The sequence below is a fragment of the Apiospora phragmitis genome (genome assembly GCF_038363925.1).
Source record: "Apiospora phragmitis strain CBS 135458 chromosome Unknown utg000004l:1.0-3135199.0:1.0-3139288.0, whole genome shotgun sequence".
In the NCBI taxonomy this organism is placed as follows: Eukaryota; Fungi; Ascomycota; class Sordariomycetes; order Amphisphaeriales; family Apiosporaceae; genus Apiospora; species Apiospora phragmitis.
Genome location: NW_027117402.1, coordinates 150,236 through 172,030, shown reverse-complemented (window position 1 = coordinate 172,030; position 21,795 = coordinate 150,236). Strand labels below are relative to the sequence as shown.

At 53.9% G+C, this 21,795-nt stretch overlaps 6 protein-coding genes across 6 annotated transcripts; 1 reads left to right on the top strand and 5 right to left on the bottom strand.

Moving 5' to 3' along the window:
• Positions 1-175: 175 nt before the first annotated feature.
• PG994_003225 (uncharacterized protein) lies at positions 176-4,600 on the top strand (the record flags this gene model as incomplete). The annotated part of the gene is made up of 6 exons (XM_066854634.1): positions 176-400; positions 466-873; positions 931-1,921; positions 1,983-2,933; positions 3,068-3,618; positions 3,698-4,600. 6 exons carry the CDS (start codon positions 176-178, stop codon positions 4,598-4,600), a joined length of 4,029 nt encoding a protein of 1,342 aa, XP_066718912.1.
• Positions 4,601-6,227: 1,627 nt separating this feature from the next.
• PG994_003224 (fatty acid desaturase) lies at positions 6,228-7,676 on the bottom strand (the record flags this gene model as incomplete). The annotated part of the gene is made up of 1 exon (XM_066854633.1): positions 6,228-7,676. The coding sequence occupies one exon, from the start codon at positions 7,674-7,676 to the stop codon at positions 6,228-6,230; it is 1,449 nt and encodes a 482-aa protein (XP_066718911.1).
• Positions 7,677-13,098: 5,422 nt separating this feature from the next.
• On the bottom strand, positions 13,099-13,944 carry PG994_003223 (uncharacterized protein; the record flags this gene model as incomplete). The annotated part of the gene is made up of 1 exon (XM_066854632.1): positions 13,099-13,944. One exon carries the CDS (start codon positions 13,942-13,944, stop codon positions 13,099-13,101), a length of 846 nt encoding a protein of 281 aa, XP_066718910.1.
• A 71-nt stretch (positions 13,945-14,015) lies between these two features.
• Positions 14,016-14,618, bottom strand: PG994_003222 (uncharacterized protein; the record flags this gene model as incomplete). Its single annotated transcript, XM_066854631.1, has 1 exon — positions 14,016-14,618. One exon carries the CDS (start codon positions 14,616-14,618, stop codon positions 14,016-14,018), a length of 603 nt encoding a protein of 200 aa, XP_066718909.1.
• Positions 14,619-18,495: 3,877 nt separating this feature from the next.
• On the bottom strand, positions 18,496-20,085 carry PG994_003221 (Rab-GAP/TBC domain protein; the record flags this gene model as incomplete). Its single annotated transcript, XM_066854630.1, has 2 exons — positions 18,496-18,978; positions 19,039-20,085. 2 exons carry the CDS (start codon positions 20,083-20,085, stop codon positions 18,496-18,498), a joined length of 1,530 nt encoding a protein of 509 aa, XP_066718908.1.
• Positions 20,086-20,186: 101 nt separating this feature from the next.
• Positions 20,187-20,786, bottom strand: PG994_003220 (TBC domain-containing protein; the record flags this gene model as incomplete). Its single annotated transcript, XM_066854629.1, has 1 exon — positions 20,187-20,786. The coding sequence occupies one exon, from the start codon at positions 20,784-20,786 to the stop codon at positions 20,187-20,189; it is 600 nt and encodes a 199-aa protein (XP_066718907.1).
• Between the last annotated feature and the right edge of the window lie 1,009 nt (positions 20,787-21,795).

The window sequence follows — 21,795 nt, the reverse complement described above, 5'->3', positions numbered from 1 at the left end:
TCCAAATCTTTGAAATCCTTCATATTTCCGCCAATACCCGTAACGCGACATCGTGGTTGCGATCGCCAGATCTTGTCGCATAGGTTTCGCGCCTTCCTTGCGCATACAAGACTCGCCCATCGCATCGCATATTTGAACTGCTTGAACCTGTTTTTTTCGCATCGATTTTCTCGCCATGCCTCGCGCCAAGCAACAAACGAAGATGGCGCCTCTCGCTGTGCATGTCTTCGTGCACGACCACACCAAACTGCCTATCTTGATGCACAACCACGACAAGCGACATGACGCGGCGCACGCAGAATCGCTCGGTCGCTACCGGATGAACATGATGGAAAACGACACCTACGCCGACGTCGGGCTCAAGGCGCTGCACAGATTCCGCCAGGAGCACCCCAACAAGGTCGACTCGTCGAGGTGGATTCCATCAAGGACGTGGACTTCTACTCGTGCGCGTTGGACGATCAGCTCGAGACGCTGAAGGACGGCGAAGCCCTACATGTTTTCCTGACGGAACCGTCGCCTGCCTTATCCCAGGAGACACCCAGGACCCCATCCGCCAATGCCAAGACCAAGTCTGCTCAGAGCCAAAGAGGGCCTGCTACACCCAACCATCCCAAGCCCGCCAAGGGGACTTCATCGAATCCGGACCGTCAGGCTCCAGCCTCTGGCCGCGCGCTAGGATCAAGCACAGAAGCAAGAGAAACAGCAGCAGTACCGACGCCCCAAATCGAGATATCAAGCGACTCGAGTAACTCGAGCCGCTCGAGTAGTGCAGACACAGATCGCATCTTCATGGGCAGGAATCTTGACAGCACCCAGAAGCCGGATTCTACGCCAAAAGCTGGAACCAGAATCCCTCAAACATCAAACAATGTAAGTTGTGCTGCCTTGCCTGAAGCACGAGAACTTGGCTGATATCATTTAACTTAGGATGGTTCGGGGAGCCGGAAGGTCTCTTCTTCACTGCCCAAGAACCGGGCTATTACCCCCGCAGTCAAGAAGCAAGTCTCATCTTCACTGCCTATGGATCGAACTCCTGTTCCCGCGGTCAAAAAGATTGCCCCTGGCCATGAGCACCCAGTACAGCCAAGGGAATCAAAAGAGTTGAAAACGGCATTGCCATCCAAGTCGCCCAAGTCGCCCAAGCATACTCCTTCCAACCAGAACCAACAAGGACCCGCATCAAGCTTGCAAACTGCCCCCTCAGTCAAAGCAGATGCATTGCCAGCCAAGGCCGAGTTGAAAACGCCTAAATCAAAGCCTGCCCCCTCCCGAGCATCAGCCTCCTCCGCTAAGTCTCGGAACCTGCAGAAAGATGTCTATGATGTTCCTTCCGACAGCGACAATGGGGAAATTATTCCACCACAGCAGAACCATAATCTCCGTGCCCGGGTCCGAGCTTTACAGGATGATGTAGTCCCGTCCTCGCCCTTACCACAGAAGGCTGCCAATAAGGAAATCGCGTCAAGTTCTAAGCAGCTATCGACTCCCAAGGCTCAGGTCATCCCGATTAAGGATGGCGACGACTCTCTGTCGAAAGAGTCAGATGATGAGGTGCGCATCGTTGCGAAAACGCCGGACTCTTACACGCTGAAGAACACGAGAGGGACGCATTCTGTACCCTGTAGGAAGGGAAACAGCACCCAGCGAGAGGCTACGGACCCACCTTCAAGCTCGGCTGGCGCGATGCCAGGGTCGTTTCCATGTGCGAGACCCTCAACCCGCAAGTCTGCGGACCTGATTGAGCGACTACGAGAGCATAACACAGCCTCGAAGAAGCGACTCGAGGAAGAGGCCGCTGCCGCAGCGGAAGAGGCAGCCAAGGAGAAGGCCGAAGCGGAGGCTCGCAGCAAGCGTGTCTCGGGTCGTGAAGCCATTGACCAAATCAAGAAGATGACGAATCGCAGAGTCGAACCAAAGAGTGTGTTGTTAACCATACGTCGCTGTCTCTGCATTCCTTGCTTGCTAACCATGCCCGACAGCACTGATTGAAGAAATACCCGATTCTTTCTTTGAAGACACCGACTTATCCGACGACCACTTGGGTGACGATATCATCAAAGGCCCTTTGCAATCACAATCATCGATGGCAACTGCAACGCCAAAGGACGAAACCCCACGCATTGAGGTAAGACGTAGGCAACCTACGCCGACCACAGCTTTCACGCCCATCAACACACTGTACCCCAAGCAGCAGGAACAGCAAAATTCGGGCAATACGACAGGCAAGACATTTGGCTTGAACTACCCGAAACATTTCCGAGACCGTTTTTCGGATGCGGAGCAGTCGGACGAAGACGACGACAATGCGTCAGTCGGTAGCGAAGACGAGCGATTCTGGCGTGGCGAGGTTCTAGATGATGCAGACGGACTCCCTAAAGCTTTCAAGGAGTACTCGTGGAAGTACAACACGTTATTCGTCAGCTTGGGCGACCGTGGCTACACCTATGTCGGGAACGGACCTTGGGAGGGCCTCATCCTCAACGGTCGCCACCGCGGAAAATACGTCTTTGGCTGCGAGCCTCCCAACAATGCACAAATAGCCGAGGAAGAGAAGAACGCTGAGCCTCGATCCCAATCAAACGACTGCGAGGAGAGCGAAGTCGACGACGACGACGAAGACGACACAGAAGAGGTTCAGCTTCCGCCATGCAGTCTGGACCGTGCGACCCCGAGCAACAGTACGACTCCTACAGCTCGAAGGCAGACTGCACAAGATGCTAAGGTCTCGGATGAGTCGGACCTTCGCTCTGCAGACTCGGAAGCCTCTTCTGTTCTGATCAGAAAGCAGCTGGAGGCGGAATGCCCTCCATCCAACCAACAGCTTGGGATCCTCATGTCCTCCAGTCCCTCATCCAAAGCACCCACAGCTCGGTCCAAGCCAGCAGGGCCCTATCGGTCGGCGTTGACGGGTAGATTCAAGTCCTCCCTCGGTCAGTCAGATGATGATGACGATGATTCGGAAGAGACGCCGAAACCCATCTCCAAGCTTGTGGTTAATAACTCAGGGTTGTCGGAGGGAGGAAGGCTACGATCAAGAAGGTGACGTTTTCTGACGACGTGAAAGGGGAGGACGAGGATGAGGATGAGATCACCCTACCAACCCAGCAGTTGGCCAAAGTCATCTCTGAGGCTTCCGAGGCTTCCGAGGATGATGAGGGTGGTGATGAGGGTGGTGATGAGACCATTCTACCACCCAAGCCGCTGGCGGAGATCACAGGTTCCGCGGCTTCTGATGATGAGGCGGACGGAAAGGGGGACTCTCAGAACTCGAGGGCCTCGGCATTGAATTACGTGCTGCGGGAATCGCCTCGCTGGCTGAACAACCTCACCACGACCGGCCAAGCCCAGGAAAACAGGAAGGGGCCTGAGCAGGATTCGCTCGCATCATCCCCCAGCAAGCAGAGACAGAAGCCTGAGCTTCCCTCATCTTCTGCGCCGCCGAGGTTGAAGTCCTATACGCCCATCCCGCTACCCGTCATCCCGGGTTTCACGGCCGCAAAGCCAAACCAGACACAGATCGAGCATCGCAAGCCCCCCAGCGACTTCGTATCCGAGAGAAAACGATTGGCATCCGAGCTGCCCAAGTCGGCCACACAAGCGACAGGCCCCACCACAGTCGAACCTGTCACGCCCGTGCCAGCGCCTACAATCCCGAAGCTGTATAAAGCAGCATCCGCACGCTCGAAGCCGGTAGCGGACGAGCGCCCTTTTCTTGCAGAAGAGCAGCAGTAGTAGCAGTAGTGCGACGCAGAAGCCACCCAAGGTGCTCGAGACATCACAAAAGCAGAAGAAGAGCGACAACCTTTGGGGCACCATCCTTTCAAGCCCTGCTGCTTCAGCGGCAACAGCAAGTTCAAAGTCTTCTTCCAAGAAGCGTCGCCGCCGAGATAGCGAAGTGCCAGCGGAGGAGCCATCGCCCTGCAAAGAGCACAAGACGGACCACCACCAGAAGGACAAGTCAACCTGGGAGTCTTATCATGAAAAGCAGCAGCAGGGTGAATACAGCCATGATGATGTTGTCGGTGGCGAGACAGCTGCCCATGGTGCCGGCGATGCCGACGCTGCTGTCTTGGATTTGAAGCATGCTCGCAAGGATGGCGAGCACAAGAAGAAGCGCAAACACAAGCACGGCAAGACTCCCGACGGGTTGACAACACCATGCAAGGCAGCTCAGGTTGGGGAGGTCTCGTCTCGCAAGAAATCCAAGTCCAGCAAGAAGCGCCGCAAGTCCCTCGGACCCGAAGACACTCCCTCGCGCAAGAAGCGCAAGCATAACCACGACGGCCATGATTCGTCCGCACCTGCAGCTATCACAGCGAAGGCAACGACACAGGCACCGATGCCAAAAACACCGCCGCCTCCGCCCACTACAGCCAAACCCGGCTCGTCATCGTCGACACCTCTGGTTGTCATCAAAAAGGAGCACGACGAAGAAGGACGCGAGAGGGGCAAGTCGCCCGCGATGGACCCGAATTCGATACCGGTAGCTCGGCGGATCCGAAACAAGAAGAGCCGCATGAAGAACCGAAGGAGGAAGCAGAGTCTCGGTAGGAATGACAGCGTCTCCTCTACTACTTCGCTGGCGGTAGCCACCTAGGAGCAAGCAAGCAAGCAAGCAAGAAAGAGGGAGCGGCTCTTGATTTCATGGCGGTGATGGGCCAACAAATCATCAGAACCTCGACTTGAAGAAGAAAAATTGAACGTGCGTGTGTATGAGTAGGAGAGACCAGGGCGATGGGGAGTTTTTCTCTTTCTTACTTTTGAAACCCTTTTCACCTTTTTTTTTTCCACCTTCAGGATTCATGCCTGGAACAGATACCCACCAACCAATGCCCCCTTTACCTTGTCTTTCGTGAAGGAGTTGGTCTCTTTCTCTCAGAGAGAAGGACAGAGGAGAAGAAAGGAAATGGAATACGGACGGAGTTTCGAGAAGAAAAGGAAGGGGGAAAATAGAATGACAGCAGCGATGTTTTGATTGTACATTATGGCAAAAGCGCGACACTGACTGACTGGCACTCACGCATATGGCAATGGAAAATGGAAATGATTTTAGGCATTTAGAAACTTCCTCTCTCTGCCTCTGCTCTCTTGCGAAGCTGCCAGAGTGAGTAAGTAGGTGGGCTTTGAAATTTTGCGGCTGCATCTTGTTTTTACCTGGCAGTCGGGGTCAGTTCCATTAGATAGTCAAATCAGTTATGATGGATGATGAATTGCAAAGATCGACAATGGCTCTCATCTGCTGTGCCGTTTCCCTTATTCATCACTCCCTTTGCCACGAACGTATCATCCATCCCAGACTCCAGGTCTATGTATGTATGCATGATACGAATGGATTCAGTTCGCCGTATTGTCATTTACATTTATATAGGTCGGCCGGCTCAAGAGGGGTGGCGTCTATCCCCTGTTCTGCTGCGATCTGACTATGCCATTTCAGCCGCCCCCAGTAGTGAGATAGTGGGGTGTGTGGATGGGTTCAACCGCCCTCACCTCGTGCCATCTCTGTCAGTACTGGACTGTTTCCCGCACCAGCATCACCATCACACCAGCAACTATGCCCTTGACACTCCCGACATTCATACGCGAGCCGTAAGTTTATAGATCGATACGCGGCGCAATCGACTGCTCCGGGAGTCCGGGAGTTGGGCACAAGCGCATCCATCTTTATATAATGTATCTCAACGGTCCGCGGGAGGGAGCCAGGTCGAATCCAGATCGTATGCACACAATCAAGCAAGGCAAGTAAGTCGTCCATTCATCGAGTCCAAGAGAAGTTTGGTAGTCAAACGTAACCCTCAATTCTAGCATGCTATACTAGGTCTATTTCTAAAAACACCCGTCTTTTTCATCTTGTTTTTTCTTTCGTCTTGTCGTCGTCATGGTGGTGGTGTTGTCTATTTACAGGGGAGGTAAGGAAGATTGCATCGGGTAATCAAGAATCAGCCGCATGACCAGAAACATGTAATTGCAACTCCAAAACTCCAGACGCAGAATCGCCAACATCGCGAGCATCCATTAAACCACGATAAATCTTCAGATCTTCAGGTCTTCAGGTCCACACATCATCGTTCCCTGCTGCCATTACTCTTTTCCCCAAACAAGTCCGCCAGCCGCTTGGTTTTCACGCGGCTTCCGTGCATGGGAGAGACAGGTCTATGGACCATAGACGATCGAGACCAAGGCGTTTTTGCTTGCTTCCCATTTCCTTTCTCGTCGGCGGAACATGATCATGACGCCGGTGCGGCCACCTTGGCGGACTGGGTGCCAATGTTGTTGCGGTTGCGGAAGAACAAGACGCCCTTGCCCTCGCCCTGGGCACCCTCGCTGGGCTCAACCCACTGGCACATGCGGGCGCTGCGCCACATGGCCTTGATGAATCCAATGGAGCCATCCTTGACATCGGAGCGGTAGTGGCGGCCCATGACCTTCTTGATGGCATCGCTGGCCTCGTCGGCGTTGTAGAAGGGGATCGTCGAGACGTAGTGGTGCAAGACGTGGGTCTCGATGATGCCGTGCAGAAGATTGCGGCCAATGAAGCCGAACTCACGGTCGATGGTGGCGGCGGCGCCACGGACATAGGTCCACGACTCGGCAGCGTAGTGGGGAAGCGAGGGGTCGGTGTGCTGGAGGAAGGTGATGGCGACCAGCCAGTGGTTGACCCAAAGGTAGGGCAGGAAGTACCAGACCATCATGTTGGAGGTGCCGAAGGTCTTGCAGAGGAAGAAGAGGGCGGTGGCAGTGATGGCGATGCCAAGGTCGCTCAGCAGGATAAGCTTGGCGTCCTTGGCCTCATACAGGGGGCTGCTGGGGCTGAAGTGGTTAACGCCACCGCCGAAGCCGTTCCTCTTGCCCTTGCCGCGGCCCTCGCGCTGGCGCTCGTGGAAGTTGTGGCCGGTGACGTTGGTCATCAGGTAGTTGGGCCAGCCGATGAGCTGCTGGCCGATCAGGTGGATAAGGGTGACAATTGGGGTCTCCTCGCCGAGCTCGCTGAGCTCGTGGACGAACTTGCCCATTCTAGTGGCCTGCTGATCACGGGTGCGGGGCAAGAAGACCATGTCGCGCTCCATGTGGCCGGTGGCCTTGTGGTGCTTGCCGTGAGAGATCTTCCAGCTGAAGTAGGGGACCAGTAGGGCCGAGTGCACAATCCAGCCGACGGTGTCGTTGAGAATCTTGGAGGTGCTGAAGGCCTGGTGACCGCACTCGTGGGCCAAGACCCAGAGACCGGTGCAGAAGAGACCCTGCATGAAGGCATACAGGCCCCAGAGGACAACACGGGCAGGCGTGCTGGGGATGATCTCGGGCGTCACGTACTTGTTGGCGAGGTAGAAGTTGGCGGACACGAGAGCAATGTCGCGGAAGACGTAGTACAGACCCTTGACGGCGGACCGCTCGAAGCAGTGCTTGGGGATGGCATCGTGGATGTCCTTGATGGTGTAGTCGGGAATCTGGAACTCATTGCCGTAGGTGTCGATGAGCTTGCCGTGCGACGTCTTGGTGTTCTCGTCGAGCGAAGACATGGAGGAGAGGGAAGTGGACGAGGCCGAAGCTCTAGGGGAGTCGATGGGGGAACCCATGCGTGTCGAGGGCGACGACATGTCTGACTCGGCTGTGGTCGAGGTCATGGTACGACGAAGCGCAGGGTTCTGACGAGTAGCCCGTCCTGTCGTGGAAGCCATGATGGTGTTTGTGTATGTGCCTTTTTCTTGTCTATTGAAAGAGAGAAAGAAGATGTGTTGGTTATTATTCGATGGTGTCTTTTTTTCCCAAGATCCTTCCTTCTTGACGGATGTTTTGTGGTCTGGCCCTTTTGGCTGAAGGGAGTCAGATCTAATAAGTTTCCGACTTCAGACCAAGTTGAGACAGGGTCGTGGGATCTGCGGTTGGAAGTGACAGACACTTGGAAGAAGTAGTGCACAGTGAGTGACTGTATTAACTGTAGAATCGACTTCTCGAGGAAAGGGGAGGAGAGCAAACGACGCCAATAAAAAGAAACGACGAAACGGCAATGGAGAAAAGAGGGTCCCAGAGTGGCCACTCTCCTGTGGTAGTGGTAGCCGGGGATTGAGTAGCAGCGAGCCAAGGCTTGTCGGTTTCTTTTCCTTGTGAGCCAATTTTGTTGGGGGAACTGGCGGGTTTGGGTCCGAAGTGGGATGGACTATTTTTGGTTTTAAACTGTTTCTCACACGCCTGTCGCTTCCCTTCTTTTTCTCGTCCAACGGCGTCCGGCTGGTGTAGGTATGTAGGTAGGTACTGCTGTAGGTAATGAATATAATTGATCGAATTGCAGGTGAATGCAGATGTGTCTGTCTGTACGAGGGTACAATCCTTGAAATAAATAGCCAATTGGCCAATGTACCTCAAGGTGCCAAATAATAAGTTCCGAGTCGAAACTGAGAAAAATATCGGGGTAGAGTTTGGGGCTTGAGCAAATCCACCAGTCTGGGACGGCAATGACCAGGAAGAGCTGGGTGAAATGGGGGCAATGTTAATAAGAATCAAGAACAATTTCTTATCGCAAGCCTCACTGGCTGAACTTTGCATTTATGCTTCAATGCTCTGGCGGTCCCTTCCTGGAGGTTACAGAACGCTTATTGCTTCCAGCCTCTTATACTCACTCAGTCTTCTTGGCCATGTTGCCATGTGTCTATCTACATATCTGGTGATACTCTATCAATCAACGAGGGACGCTACGCTACAGGAAATGACCCCCGCCACCTCTCCTTTCGACATTCCTAGACCTAGACCGTGCACAGGGAAAAAAGCGAAGCGGTTAGACTGATCTGGGCAACTAGTCGGAATGGACAGACCACCCGAGGGGGCGAATACAGGAGCCTCGAGTGTAGCGGTACGTCCGACGGTGGTGTTTTAGGGCGCCCACAAGTTACAAGAAGCATCTCGCCGCCGATCAAGGGGGCCGGCATGGCCTATGGAAGCAGTCGAGACTTTTTCGAGCTTTGATTTGGGCTGGGCGGGGAGGGGGCAAACCAAGCAGACACCAAAGCTGCATTGCTCCAGGCGGCGTGCAGCATCAAATACAGTATGTCTACATACGGTACGACAGTATCACGAACGTGGAACCCGAGATACAGGGGCCGATCTGTCAATGCCTATCAAGTATCCTGGTTCAAGGTGATTCGAGGTCTTGGTCCCCTGCCGTCTCCAGAAGACCACCCGTTGGGTTCGGCCCTGTTCCGCAAGTCTGGTTCAACCCCGACAGCCGTTGGATTAAGAAAAACCTGTACGCCGACTGACAGTCACGCAAAGGAGATAACTAGGCAATAATTCGGCAATAGACATTTTCAATTCCCATGTGTTAATCGGCAATTGGCGTAACTCCCTCGTCGGCGGCGTTCTCGAGAAGTCATACAGCCTGGTCATTCCTACACGTGCCGGATAGGTCACTCTGTGTTTGGAGCCCTCCTGATATGTACCGATGGATATTGGCTTTCCAGCCCTGCACGACATGTCGGGATGATGAGGGATGATCAAAACTGTAAATCTGCTGGATCTGCTGCTGCAAAATCAAGAACAGATGAGGATGAGCCGCGCCCACTGCGCATCCCGAAAATAAGAGGTAAGACATGCGTACCGGGACAGCAGCATTGACGTGTCACTGTGTGGTTCCCTCAGAGTTCCCTCACCGCCCTTGAACGAACTCAAGCCGTGCTGCCGCGGAAGGCTAGCTGGCTAGAGGGGGCTTGGGCCCGCGTGGCGTTCAGTTGGCACCTCGATCTGGCGGGTCTCCTGCCAGGCTACTTGGCATGTGAAAGTGAAATTGAGAGAGAAAAGGAAGCAGGCAAGTGTTACCTTCTACAGCACTATGTACCGACCAGTGTCAAGTGCCTCTGCTGCCTCTGGTTCCCACGGGTGCAATACATAGTCCCCTAGGTCCTTTACAGTAGGTAGCTAGCATAACAGTAGATACAAGGCTATTGAATTCTTTGAATTGTGGTGATTGGGGCGATCGACAAAGCGTTGGCACAAATGATCTGATGTAGCACGATGGTGAAATCACTCCACAAGATAGAAGCAAGAACTAAGCAGTAGCAATGGCGATTATCTCGGCGGTCAGGCTGCCACGCTGCGAGATCTGGAGAAGTGTTGCTTTTCTGGGCGTTTGCTGTCCTTCCTGCTTGCTGTCTGTGAGGTTGAAACTTTGCGGAATGGATACAACGTGGGACGTGGGGGGAAAATGAGGGACCGAATGGGGCTTTTACCCGCCCAACGCTACTGCAGATCTCCATGTCCGGTACGGTACGAGCATCCAAGTACCCTCTGTCTCCATCACCGCATGCTCTGGCTTGAGAGGCTATTCCGAGATCTTTGGAAGCAAGAGAGTCACTCACTTGGTAGATTTCTACGTGAACCATGATTGTCGACTTGGGATATAAGCCAGGGGGGTATGCTATTAATGGTCATGGAAGACGGATCTGGGTTTGATCCGATAAGGGTTGAGAAGATGCAGGGTCCTGATGTGCGCTTTGGAGATTTATGGGATGAATGGAACGCAGGCAGAAGGAGTGGGGTCGACAGAGGGTCCCGCCTTCTTCTCAATCAATTCTTTTCTGCCAATGCCAGAATGCCAATGCTTCCAGGACCCTCACGACCCTGTGCGGAACAATTTTTTTTTTCTGTTGGGGAAGCCGATCAGATGCAAGGCCCAGCCCCTCTTGCCCGAAACAGATAATTGTTGAGAGCTGAGGGAAGGACCAGGTATCCTCTATGCACGGCATCCCGGCTTATGGCCCGAGGCTTTATCTTATCTTCAATTCAACTTATTCAGTGCATTGTGCTTGCACGTGTCAGCCGCATGCCTACCAACAAATCAATAATGAATGAATGCACTGCTCATTGATAATAATATGAGAGTTTTCGGTATGGATTGCACCATGATGATCATGTATGAAGATATATATAGGTAATGTATTCCAACACCACAATGCCAAACTCAAAGAATCAAGGATTCCGATTCTGCCCTTGTCTTATTACCGACAGGCCAATGGGATGATGGAAGGTGCGCACACACACGTCGCAAGATAATTCCGTTTTCTCACGACTCAACCTCCCAACTCCAACATCATGGTGAGATTCATGCAAACATATCTTACTTGGTATCACATGCAATTCGCCAAATGCATGACTCGGCAATTGCTGTTGCATCTTTACATGCACATTGCACGCTGACTTTGAATTCCTTCTACCTATCGCAAAGCTACGCTGATAAGACGAACCGTACCGTACCAAACCCAGAGAACATTCATACCAATAACAGCCAATAGATGTACAAAAAGCCCAAAAGGCCTACAAAGGAAAAAGACACAGTCAATCATCGTCCTCTCTGTCCCCGATTTTTCTCTTTAAGTTCTCACCTGGTTTAATACTCGAATTAACACCTGCAATGACAGCCTCTACCCCTGGTGGAGGAGGGTGGCGGTACACTCTTACATCTTCTGTTAAAGGTGTAGTCCGCCTCGGGTGGATTAGCACGTGCTGCCTCACGAGATGACTCGCCCGCATGCCCCTTCTTTTGCTTCTTCGTCTTTGTTGTGGCATTGGTATCCCCTTGTCGCTTCGGGCGAGCTGATGACGTCTGCTCAACCAAAACATGATGTTCACCCGTAGCAATTGTTGCTGCTGTGGCTGTTGCCGCTGACGGTGTAGTGAAGACAGGAGCCGAAGATGAAAACCCTAACGGTGGTGCTGCCGTTAAATCAATCACTGCTTTGTTGCCATGGCTTGCTAAGCTAGCCTTTCGTCCTTTTTTGTTGTGACCGATTGGGTCACAGTTTGGTGACGAAACAAACAGTGGTGCTTCTTCGGCTGCGCCACGGGAACTATTCCACCGTTCCGTGAAGACGGATTCTCCTCGCCATTCCTCGGGAGTCGATAACCGCCCCGGGCCTGGGGCATCAGGCGTCACCGGTGGCCCGACCGAGTCACGGCGCAAGTCACGGCGACTCGCGGTGCCGTGACGCCTTTTCTGATATTTCCTGGGTGGGGAGGAATCCTCCAGCAGTTCCTTGAGGGTATTCGGTTTGGGAACCGCAGATGACAGCGGCGGTGGCGGCATAGCAGCAGCGTCGTGAAGGCTCGTGGTACTGTGCCGCCTGTCCCGTTGCTTCGCCGGCGAGTAGGAACTTTCCGCTTGCCCTGTCCCATTCTCGAGAGTGGGCTCACGGCGCGGTAATTGGGCAGCTGGTGACGGTGGCACAGCCGAGTTGCGGCCATTCATTATGCCCCGGCGTCTTTCCGTCCATTTCGCCCGGTTGAAACTATTACCTTTCTTCTTGGTTTGAATGGCATGTGACTCGTCCCGGCTGTGGGAGCTTTCGTCGTCTCCATCCGCCGTCTGTCGTAGTAGTGGTGAGTGTGCAACTGGTAAGGCATTTGACCCTGTCGCTGCCGCCGCTAAGTGTCGTGGTGCCTCCGCCGGTGTAGGTATGGAGGTGTGGTATCTTTGCATTTCCAGCATCTTCCTTGGTGCCCTAGGGGGTCCCTGTGATGCTATATTCTGTGACGAGGAGGGTAATGCAGATTCAACTCCGTCAAGAGAGCATGCCTCTCCCAACGGTGCCGGCTTTACAGCAGCAGCAGTCGGACGTCGGGCAGCTCCCCTTAGCAAGTTGATGGTCGTCACCTCCTGTCTTCGCAAGTACTCCATGGAATTATTCAACGCTGGTGCGCCGATGTACGTGGCGTGGCGGGTCCTCTTAATGTTGGCAAAATGTTGTCGTAGAACGTCGTCGTCCCTCGTATCGACAACAGCCGGTTCTGGTCTTGCCTCTTCACACACGTCCTTTTCCACTTCCTCCTCCCCCTTTCCCCTTTCCTTCTCTTTTTCCCTTCTCTTTTCCCTTCTTTTTCCCCTTCTTTTTCCCCTTCCCCTTCTGTTTCGTTTGCTTTTCTTTCTTTTTCTTCTTGAATTCCTTCACAGCTGGCTGTAAATCTGGGCTGGCTGTTGCCGCTGCAGTCGTGGCGCCGTGATCTTCAGGTTGCCTTGGCTGCGTCGACATGGAAGATGATTCGCGTTGCTGCTGCTGATCCCATGCTGTTGCCCCCTGAGCGCCTTGTCCAGATGATGCAGAGGCTCCAGCTAGCTCAACACTTGTCCTGGTGGCCTTGCTCGAAGATTGCGAAAGACTTGGGTCTGATGCGACGGTGCTTCTCTTTCTCTTCCGCTGCTCTGCCGCTGGCTGGCTGGACGGTCCCGCCGTAGCACTTCTGCGAGCCTTTTCCTTTTGCTGCGACGCATTCATGGAGAAGAGGAGAGATGGTGTCCTCGCGCTTTCTCCGCTCTAGACCCTCCCACGGCCGCGGCGCCGGTACCGGAGTACGACTGACCTGGGAGACTAAAAGCCCGGACTCGGACCGTGCCGGGGTAGGATTATGATGACGGTCGAGATGCGAGGCGCCCAGAATTGGGGATGGCCGCCCCCGGGGACTTGGAGGGTCTTCGGATGGATAGGGGTAACACGTCGAACTTCGACGGCGAGAAGGCCCCTGGATTGGTGTTCGACTTGATGCCGGCTGGTTCAGGCCCGAGGATGGTTTCGGATCAGAGTCGTACATGAATTCGTCAAGGTCCATGTTCATGAGGTCGCCCGTCTCTGGCGGCGGGGGGCTCGATGCAAAGTCCGGGCCCTGCTGGCCCGCACGAAACGTCGAGGACTCGTTGGTCTCTGTGCCGACTTCTTCTTCTTCTTCTTCCATCTCAGGTGAATGGTGGCCCTCGGGCCCAGCAAAGATCGGACTTGAGCCACGGGCGGGTTGAGAGGATTGCGGTGGTATGGGAAGGAGGGCTTGCTCCATCATACTGCCTCGTCGTTTCTTTGCTCGACTGCCTGATGAGGAAGTCCCTCGCTTAGCCAACGCTGCCTCCTCCTCAACTCTGAGACCTCGAAAGTGCTTGTTCCTGTACAGCGCAATCCACTCTTTCCTCCACATGTCGTGCTCCTTCTGCTTTTTGGGCACCAACCTAACTCCTTTAAAGTTCCGGCCTGGTAACTCCGACGAGTTTATACGACGATACTCTTCCCTGATGAGTAGTGGTGGCGTTGTCCCCTGCCTTCAGCAGAGTCCGAGATGGAACTATCGCTATCATCACTATCATCAGTATTTCCCTCCTCAATAGATGGAAGCGCACTGGGATCCACTCTTTCATCATCATCGTCATCATTGTTCGCCTCGTGATCGATGTCCCTCTCCTGGGACTCTGGGGACATGTCCTCCAGCCGCGCCCCGTATGGTGTCGTCTTGACTCTCGCGATGAACTTCTCCATGTCCTCGTACATTTGGGGCTGGATGATCAATCGCGTGTCTTCTTCTTCACGCGTCTCGTTTCGGACAGCAGCGTCGTCACTGCCGCTGCCGCCGATGGCGGTGTTAGCTGCGGCGGCGGCGGCGGCGATCTGCGATAACTTCAGCCCCATCGCCTCCGGGGACAGGCATGTCGTCATCAGACGCTTGAACTCGGTCGCTTTGTTGAGCAGCTTGACCGCATCCCAGACAGGGATCATGGCGTCCTTGGCCTTCTCAAACTCGGTTCTCTTCTTGAGTTTGAAGTTGCGAGGAGTGCCGTTGGCCCTTTTCCCCTTTCGGTGTTTGCAGATGGCCGCCATTCTTGCCTTGGCCTATACGCAGAGACGTCCAGGCAAGGACGGGTTCGTTAGCAACGAGAGGACGAAGGTGATGGCAGGACTCAGGTTTTGGCATATAGAACGCAGGCCCGGTTATCAGGTGAGGTTGAAAGCGGGAGGCAGGGTAGACGAGACGTGAGGATATGACTCGTGCGGACGCCGATGGCGGTCTAAGGTAAAAGAAGGTCGCTTACCTGGCGAGGCCCACTGAAGACCTGGCACCCTTTCCACTTGAAGTCCTCTGCTATAGAAACCCAGAACGCAGTCTTCTTGGTGTCCTCGGGCGACTCTAGCAACTCGTCTCTACGCTCCCACACCTCGCGGAGAAACTCGGTCTTCGCCGCTTCTCCCTCAAGGATGACCATGGTCGAACACCCGGCCTTTGGCAGCAGCGTTCCCGCTTGTGGGATGGATGACGTGAAGAGCTATGGGGGATTGAGAGCGGGTGATGAGACGGGTGTTACCCTGTAACGAGGGTTTCTAGCCCAAGGTTGTGATGATTCAGAGAGTACTGATTCTAGCAGTCAACCGAAACAGTCTCACTGGTGTATGTTTGGCAAGTGTAATATGTTGATGGTAGCTATACCTCACAACAAGGTGGACGTGTCTTTGACGTTTTGAAGTCGAGAAAGAAGCAGAGAACTCATGGATGTCCAAGTGAGGACGGATTTATACGATAGGATTCAAAGGCAAAATGTGTACCAAACAGACAGACCTGGGGAAGGGAACATGGCTTTCAGCACAGATACGCCAGGGCTTCAGACCTAGCTACCCTAGACCGTTCCTACCATGGCAAGCAACACGAAGGACGCGTCCATTAAGAAAGGATGCGCGACTGGCAAACGCGCTGCCGAATAAATTTTTCTTATCCCTTGCCCGCAGCGGCGCCATGTTCTGCTTGTTTCGATAGAGTGCCTCGAGATATTTGGTTGATTGATTGCTTTTTCTCCCCTTGGCTCGGTCTAGGGTAGCTGCGAAGTCCCGGTAGAACTGGGATAGATGAAGGCCGACACCGACGGAAAGGGGCTAGCTCAGCGACTTCGCCATAAGTGAGATATCGAGTCAATATAATTGTGTATGAGAAGCTGCAGCAAGGCACCATGTAACACTCATACCAGCCATCGGTTTTTTTTTTCTTTTGCGGCTGCTGGCTGCCTTATGCCTAGAGACCATGGCGAATTCAATTACCGGTTGGTCATCCGGAGGAGCTGGCCGCGTGTGTAGATTGCAACCCCTCCTGGTTCTTGTCATGTTTGCTTTTTTTTTTCGACAGATCGCACCACACGAAGTGTTTGCCGTCCAGTACTCAGGCTTATTCACGGTGGCCAAAGAATGTTCCCAACTCCGGAAACCGGTACTGTTCGTTCCTGATATTTTTGAAATCAGTCAAAGTGCAGCAATGAAAGAAGCGTTTGTTGCTTTCGTGTTGAAGAAGATCACGGTTGTTGAGTGTGTATGTGGTTGTGGTGGTTGAGGCACACTTTCGGCGTGATTCGACCCCTGGCAAGGTTGCACGGTCAGGGACCAGGAACCAGGAATCCCTCGTCTTATGTACAAGGGGACAGTGCGACTCATCAGCTCATCTTTCACATCCAATACCACATACAACGGACCCAGGCGTTTGCTATCTTATGTATGATTTGGATTTTATGCAGCGGGCACTCCGCACTATATCACCAAAGACTTGACGTGAAACACGGGCTACCTAGACGGTATAAGTTCTTTTGATGAATCGTTTCCCTCTGATGCCGCCGAGCCGCCTTCAAAATGGCCCCGCTCGTCTTGGCATCGATAGGGCTGTAGCCTTTCTTGCTTTGTCATGATGGCACGTAGATGGCATTGATCCCTGTCCATTGCCTCCGTGTAAGTGATGCTGAGCCGGTTGGCCCCCATGACGGTGGTGTCACCTTGGGCACTTCGGACAGGCCGGCAAGCGCCACAGCGGCATGGAATGCTGCAAACTTGGCCGACATTACCCTCGCTGCCCTTATTCTAAGTAGTAATAGCATCCGAGATTATTGACTGTATGAGTCGGTGAGCTTCTATGTATCTAGAAACGGAGGAGTGTCACGGGCCTGCTCGATAGACGCTGCAAGGCTCCGGATCACCATGCACCAGAAGAAGGTCCGTAATGTGACGCCTCGATCGAGGCCCATTATTGAGCCCGGATTTTTCCATACGAAAGCCGAAGGGTTACGAGCCCACAATACTTATAAGATGCCAGAGTATCAGTAGCATATGGATGTTGTCTATTCCAATATATCACACTGTATCTATTTGCCTAACTCACAGCCTCCTATACTCGATATCTTGCATAAGGCAGGTTGGGACCCCCAAGGATCATGCTAGCAGATGTGGCTCCCTGACAAGTGGCACACAATGCAAAACGCCTGGCAGCCGAGTTGACCCAGATCAGCCAACGGAAGATCCTTCGTGAGAGTCGTTGCCGAGCAACTACCAAAGGATGGGGTGTCCCTGTCGGGACATACACGCGAGATTATACACGACGTTGACGGTGGAAGAGGAACATACATAGCCTGGACGACTTGAGCCCAGATTTCTGTAGGCAGCTACCCATACCACCACCCCTGGACTGAGTTGAGATCCCACCATGAACTATGACGGCAGCTTTCCAGAGCGGATCGAGCTGGTCACACGTGTCGTTGAGGACGAATCAAAACTGGCAAGCAGAAATTGACATGGTCTTGGGGCCCGTGACTAATGCACTGGGAGGCAAAACTGACGGTCGCCGAATCTGCAAGGACCTGCCCAGGGAAAAGTAGGAGAAGACGACGGCGACGACGAATTAGGCTGATACAGCGACGACGTGTGACGTGGTCGAGATGGTGGATCCATGTTGATATGGTATGATGGGACAAGCCACCTTCCCACGCCGCCGGACGTGGCCAAGTTCACTGCAGATTTCCGCTGTTAACAATGACGACGAAGACGAACACGACGACGACGACGACGATCACGACTATGTATCTTTCTGCTACTACTAGTACCAGTACTACCTACCACCGCACCGGCGACGAAGAGGACGAGAAAGCAATGGGGAGGAGGCCAAGGAGGCAATGTCACGCCGCCAAGCAAGCACTACATACGGCTGGCTTCCCGTCTCGGGTCTGCCGTGTGCGGTACCTACTCATAGCCGGCGTGGTCGCAGGTTCCAGACCAAAACGGCCTCCTCATCACGTCCTTTCGTGTATACAACAAACAGGCTGTATAATATGATAACACCACCGGTCACATGGATATACTACGTAATAGGCACAATAACCAGACGACGACCGAGCTATCAAGATGCGTGAATGAAGAAGAATGTATGTACTGTATGTACCTGTAACTGCAACCTTGGGTTGTTTGCTAATATGCAAGGTTGCCAAACGAGCATTCGGGTCTGAACCGCCGGATGTAAGAAGTCATGCATACTGGAAGGGCATCTGCATATGACACGACGGAATAGCGGCAGGGCGAGAAACCGTGAAATGAAAATTGTTGCTGGCCTCAGGTACCTATCAAACAAGTACACCGACAGGCCATGGGTGTATCAAACCCCCGTCGAGAAGACGCCATCGAGGCCATCCTTATAGCCCTCATACATACTACTAAATAGCCACAAAGAGGGATCACATTGCATCATCCACGGAGTCACAGAAAGCAGACCAATAGACAGACATTAGTCGAATGATCAGTAAATATCCTCCCAAGATAGAAGTATAATTTCCATTAAATCCATTAGAGTTTAAGGTAACATTCATGACTCGCTTGCTTGCTATATAACAATACGCAAAGTTGTTGGGTTTTGGGTTGTTGTTTTTTACGACGAAGGGTAAAAAAAGTTTGCCTTTTCTCTTTATGCCTTGCCGGCACTGCGAACCCGCACCATCCAGTCGTCGCCGCGGCCTTGTAATGTCTTCTGGTGGCCCGCCGCGCACACCGCCAGGACCTCCTTTTGCGTCTTGGCGGCGAGCAGGCGGCCTTCGTTCTCGAGCAGAAGCGCGACGCCCGCCCGGACGAGCGCGGAGTCGCCTTCGAACACGTAGACATCCCACAGGCGGCTGCAGTCGTCCAGAGACAGGTGCTGCGTGAACATGGCCGAGAAAAGCTCGGCGAGGTACAACTCGGGGTCGAGTGATAACTCTTCGCTGACGAGGTGCTCATGGAGGCGAGGGCTCTTCTTGGAGAGAGTATCCAACAATAGATTATATGCGCTGTGCTTCGCCCCGTGGTCACAAGCGATGAACGACAGGGGCAAAGGACGGTTCAATAGGTTGGCCAGGGCGATGAAGCTTGCCGTGGCCGAGGGCAGGTTCAGCAGAAGAGTGGCTGCAATGGTCTAGAGTTATGATGTTAGTGAACTGATGGCAACATCAGAAGAAGGGGCAAAACAACTTACATTAATGCCCGAGACATAGCCAATGTCACTCCTGTACATGGCATATGCCTTCAGAACATCGACAAGCGAGTCATGCAGAGGCCCTCCGGCTTGGAAGATCTTGAGATCAACCCAGGTGTTGTCCTTGACATCGCGACGAATCTGGTTGAACCAGCTGATCCGCCTCTCATCCTCGGTCGTCGCCATGCCTTCGGTAACACGCTGCTCCATCTCGTGAGCTCGTGCCAGGGCTGCGTGGTAGCTAGTCTCCGTCAGACCCAGCTCATTGCCGATGGCCCTGGTCCAAACGGCACCCCGACTCCGCGGCGCCACTCCTTTCCACCACAGCTCGCGCGTCCGGCGCTCCCGGATGGCCTCGTTCCACCGTGGTAGCACATCCTCTTCCCAAATGCGAAGAGTGTTGCCAGACATGTCGTCCTTGTTCTTTTCTTTTTCTAGCTTGGCAGCAGTGCGGCGCTTGTCGGCTTCAATGCTCTTGACCATCATCTTTTGGTACTCCCTGATATGCTTCTTCTCCTCGGCAGGATCCTTCGGCGGTAACCAGGAAGGCCGCGTGCGCGAGAGGACGGCCTCTTTCTCTTTCGAGATGGGAAGGGGGTCGATCATGATGTTCGTCCTCCGCAAGGGTGGGAGCTCGGCCAGCGCCGACTTGACGCGGGGTTTGGGCACCGGTCGTGAAGCGGGGCCGCCGTTGATGCCGTGCTTGTCGAGCTCATTGGCGTGCTCCTCCAGCTTCTCCGTGAGAGACCTGGCCTCCGCACTCAGCTCGAACAAGGCCGCATTCCAGCTCTTGGCTCTACCCTTCAGCGGAGACGGGCAGATGCCGGGGCTCTTGATCGACTCGGCCGAGGAGACGTCTGACCGCCACGAGGGCGATCGGAGGGATCCTTGCTCGGCGGGGACCAGCGGTGTGCCGTTACCAACACTGCGGACGCGCGACTTGGATCTTTCGGGGATGTGGAGGTAGAGACGGGGCGGCTGGGGGTGCGATCTTCCATGGGTCGGGAGAAATAGGGACGTTATCGAGAATGAAGCCTTCTGGCACATGGTCGTCGTCATCTTGTTCGTCAAACTCCCTTTCCAACTCTATGGACGACTTGGGCTCTTGACTGGACTGCCAGCTTCTCCGCCGCGGAAGAGCACCGACACTAGGATTTCGCGGGGGTCGTTGTGCGCAGTGAGAGGTTGGGGCTGGGGCTTCTGTGCCGGCGGCTGGCGGCGGTTGTGGAACTGGAGCGCACGAGAAGGCCGCGGATAGGGGCCGGGCCGGGATGAGGTTGCGGGCCTAGACCGGACAGGTTGTTTGTGCTGGTGTCCCTGAATTGTTGGCCCCTGAAGTTTAGGAAGGCGGGGCGAGTCTTGCCCGCGGCCGTGATGTCACGCTGAGGGCGGGCCGTGTTGGGCTGGGCCTGTTGCTGGCGTACTGTGGTGCCTGTGGTGCCGACATGTTTCGCTGAACGAGCTCGCAGGTCGGCGGCATAGGAGGCACTGTATGGGTTCGGGGTGTTCTTGTTCTGGGTGAGGTCGCGAGAATGGGCGGCGTCAACGGTGACGGTATCGTCTTCGAGGCCGATTTCTTCAAAGTTGCCGACATCGACTACTTGGTGGTTGTCGTCATCTGAACCAATGGAGGACCGCAAAGAGGACGCTCTGGACGTCTTGGACGAGATCATGCCGGGCGGGGAGCCAGGACTGGGCACGCACAAATCAATCGCTCCGGAAACGGTGTTGTCGGTCTCGTAATTCATTATTATTGCATTTGCTGGCCTTCCGCGGAAAGGCTACTGCCAAAAGATTAATGAGGTATTGATATTTTCCTGCCGTCCTGTTCGGGGAGCAACTCCAATCCGTGTATATCCTGCTCGGCGGTGCTGTAATAGTGCGAGTAGTGATAGTCGGTAGGTACCTTGCTCGGTATATTAGATGGTATGCCGTATTTCGTGACGTGTCTTGTGATTAAGTATGTATTTTAGTAACTGCTTGGTCTCGTCGTCTGAAGGCAGAGGAGGACGAGTGTCGAATGCCCAGCAAAGTCGACTTGGTTATTGGGTAGAACAAGTTCGACGTGTGGGAAAGGGTCTCTGACGTTTGGGTTCCCAGAGACAGACGCGGTGGGTTGAGTTAGACTCGGTGCAACCGGGCCTGCGATGTTTCAACGCTGCGAAGATAAAAAGAGCGAATCACAGGGAATTGATGCGTTGCACCGTTTGGACCGAGTGCCGAAAGATGCAGCTGGGCCAGAAAGCTGAAGGGTGGGATCACTGAGGAAACCCGGTCCCCTGATGTGCGCTGGAATTGGGGATTGGCGAGTAAGGCGCGGGAAGTGTCTCAAGATCCTGGACCGAGACCACAATGCACAATACAGCGGGATTGCCCTGGCGATGCTACACCGCAACCAGCGGATAACAACAAATGATAACCGTGTCGAAGGGTGAAATATCGAGAGAAGCAAGGAAGCAACAGGATAGACCAGAAAGGCGTTTCCGACCAATCCGATGTCCTCGTCTGGCACAGCACCGGCCCAACTCGATTGAATGATGGAGCGAAGGAATGATGAATCAATCAACTAATGCTGCCAAAGTGGGCGGTTATGCAAGGGAGGGAGCTATTTTGGGTCGGGTCGGTGATGCGACGGACCGTACGGCGACCCTTGGGTCTTGGTGCTTGCAGCTTCCTTAGCTCTAGGGGAGGCAGGAACTTGGAAGCAATAGGCAACTTGGCAAAGCTGTGTTGGCGGTACCTATGTAAGTAGGTAGG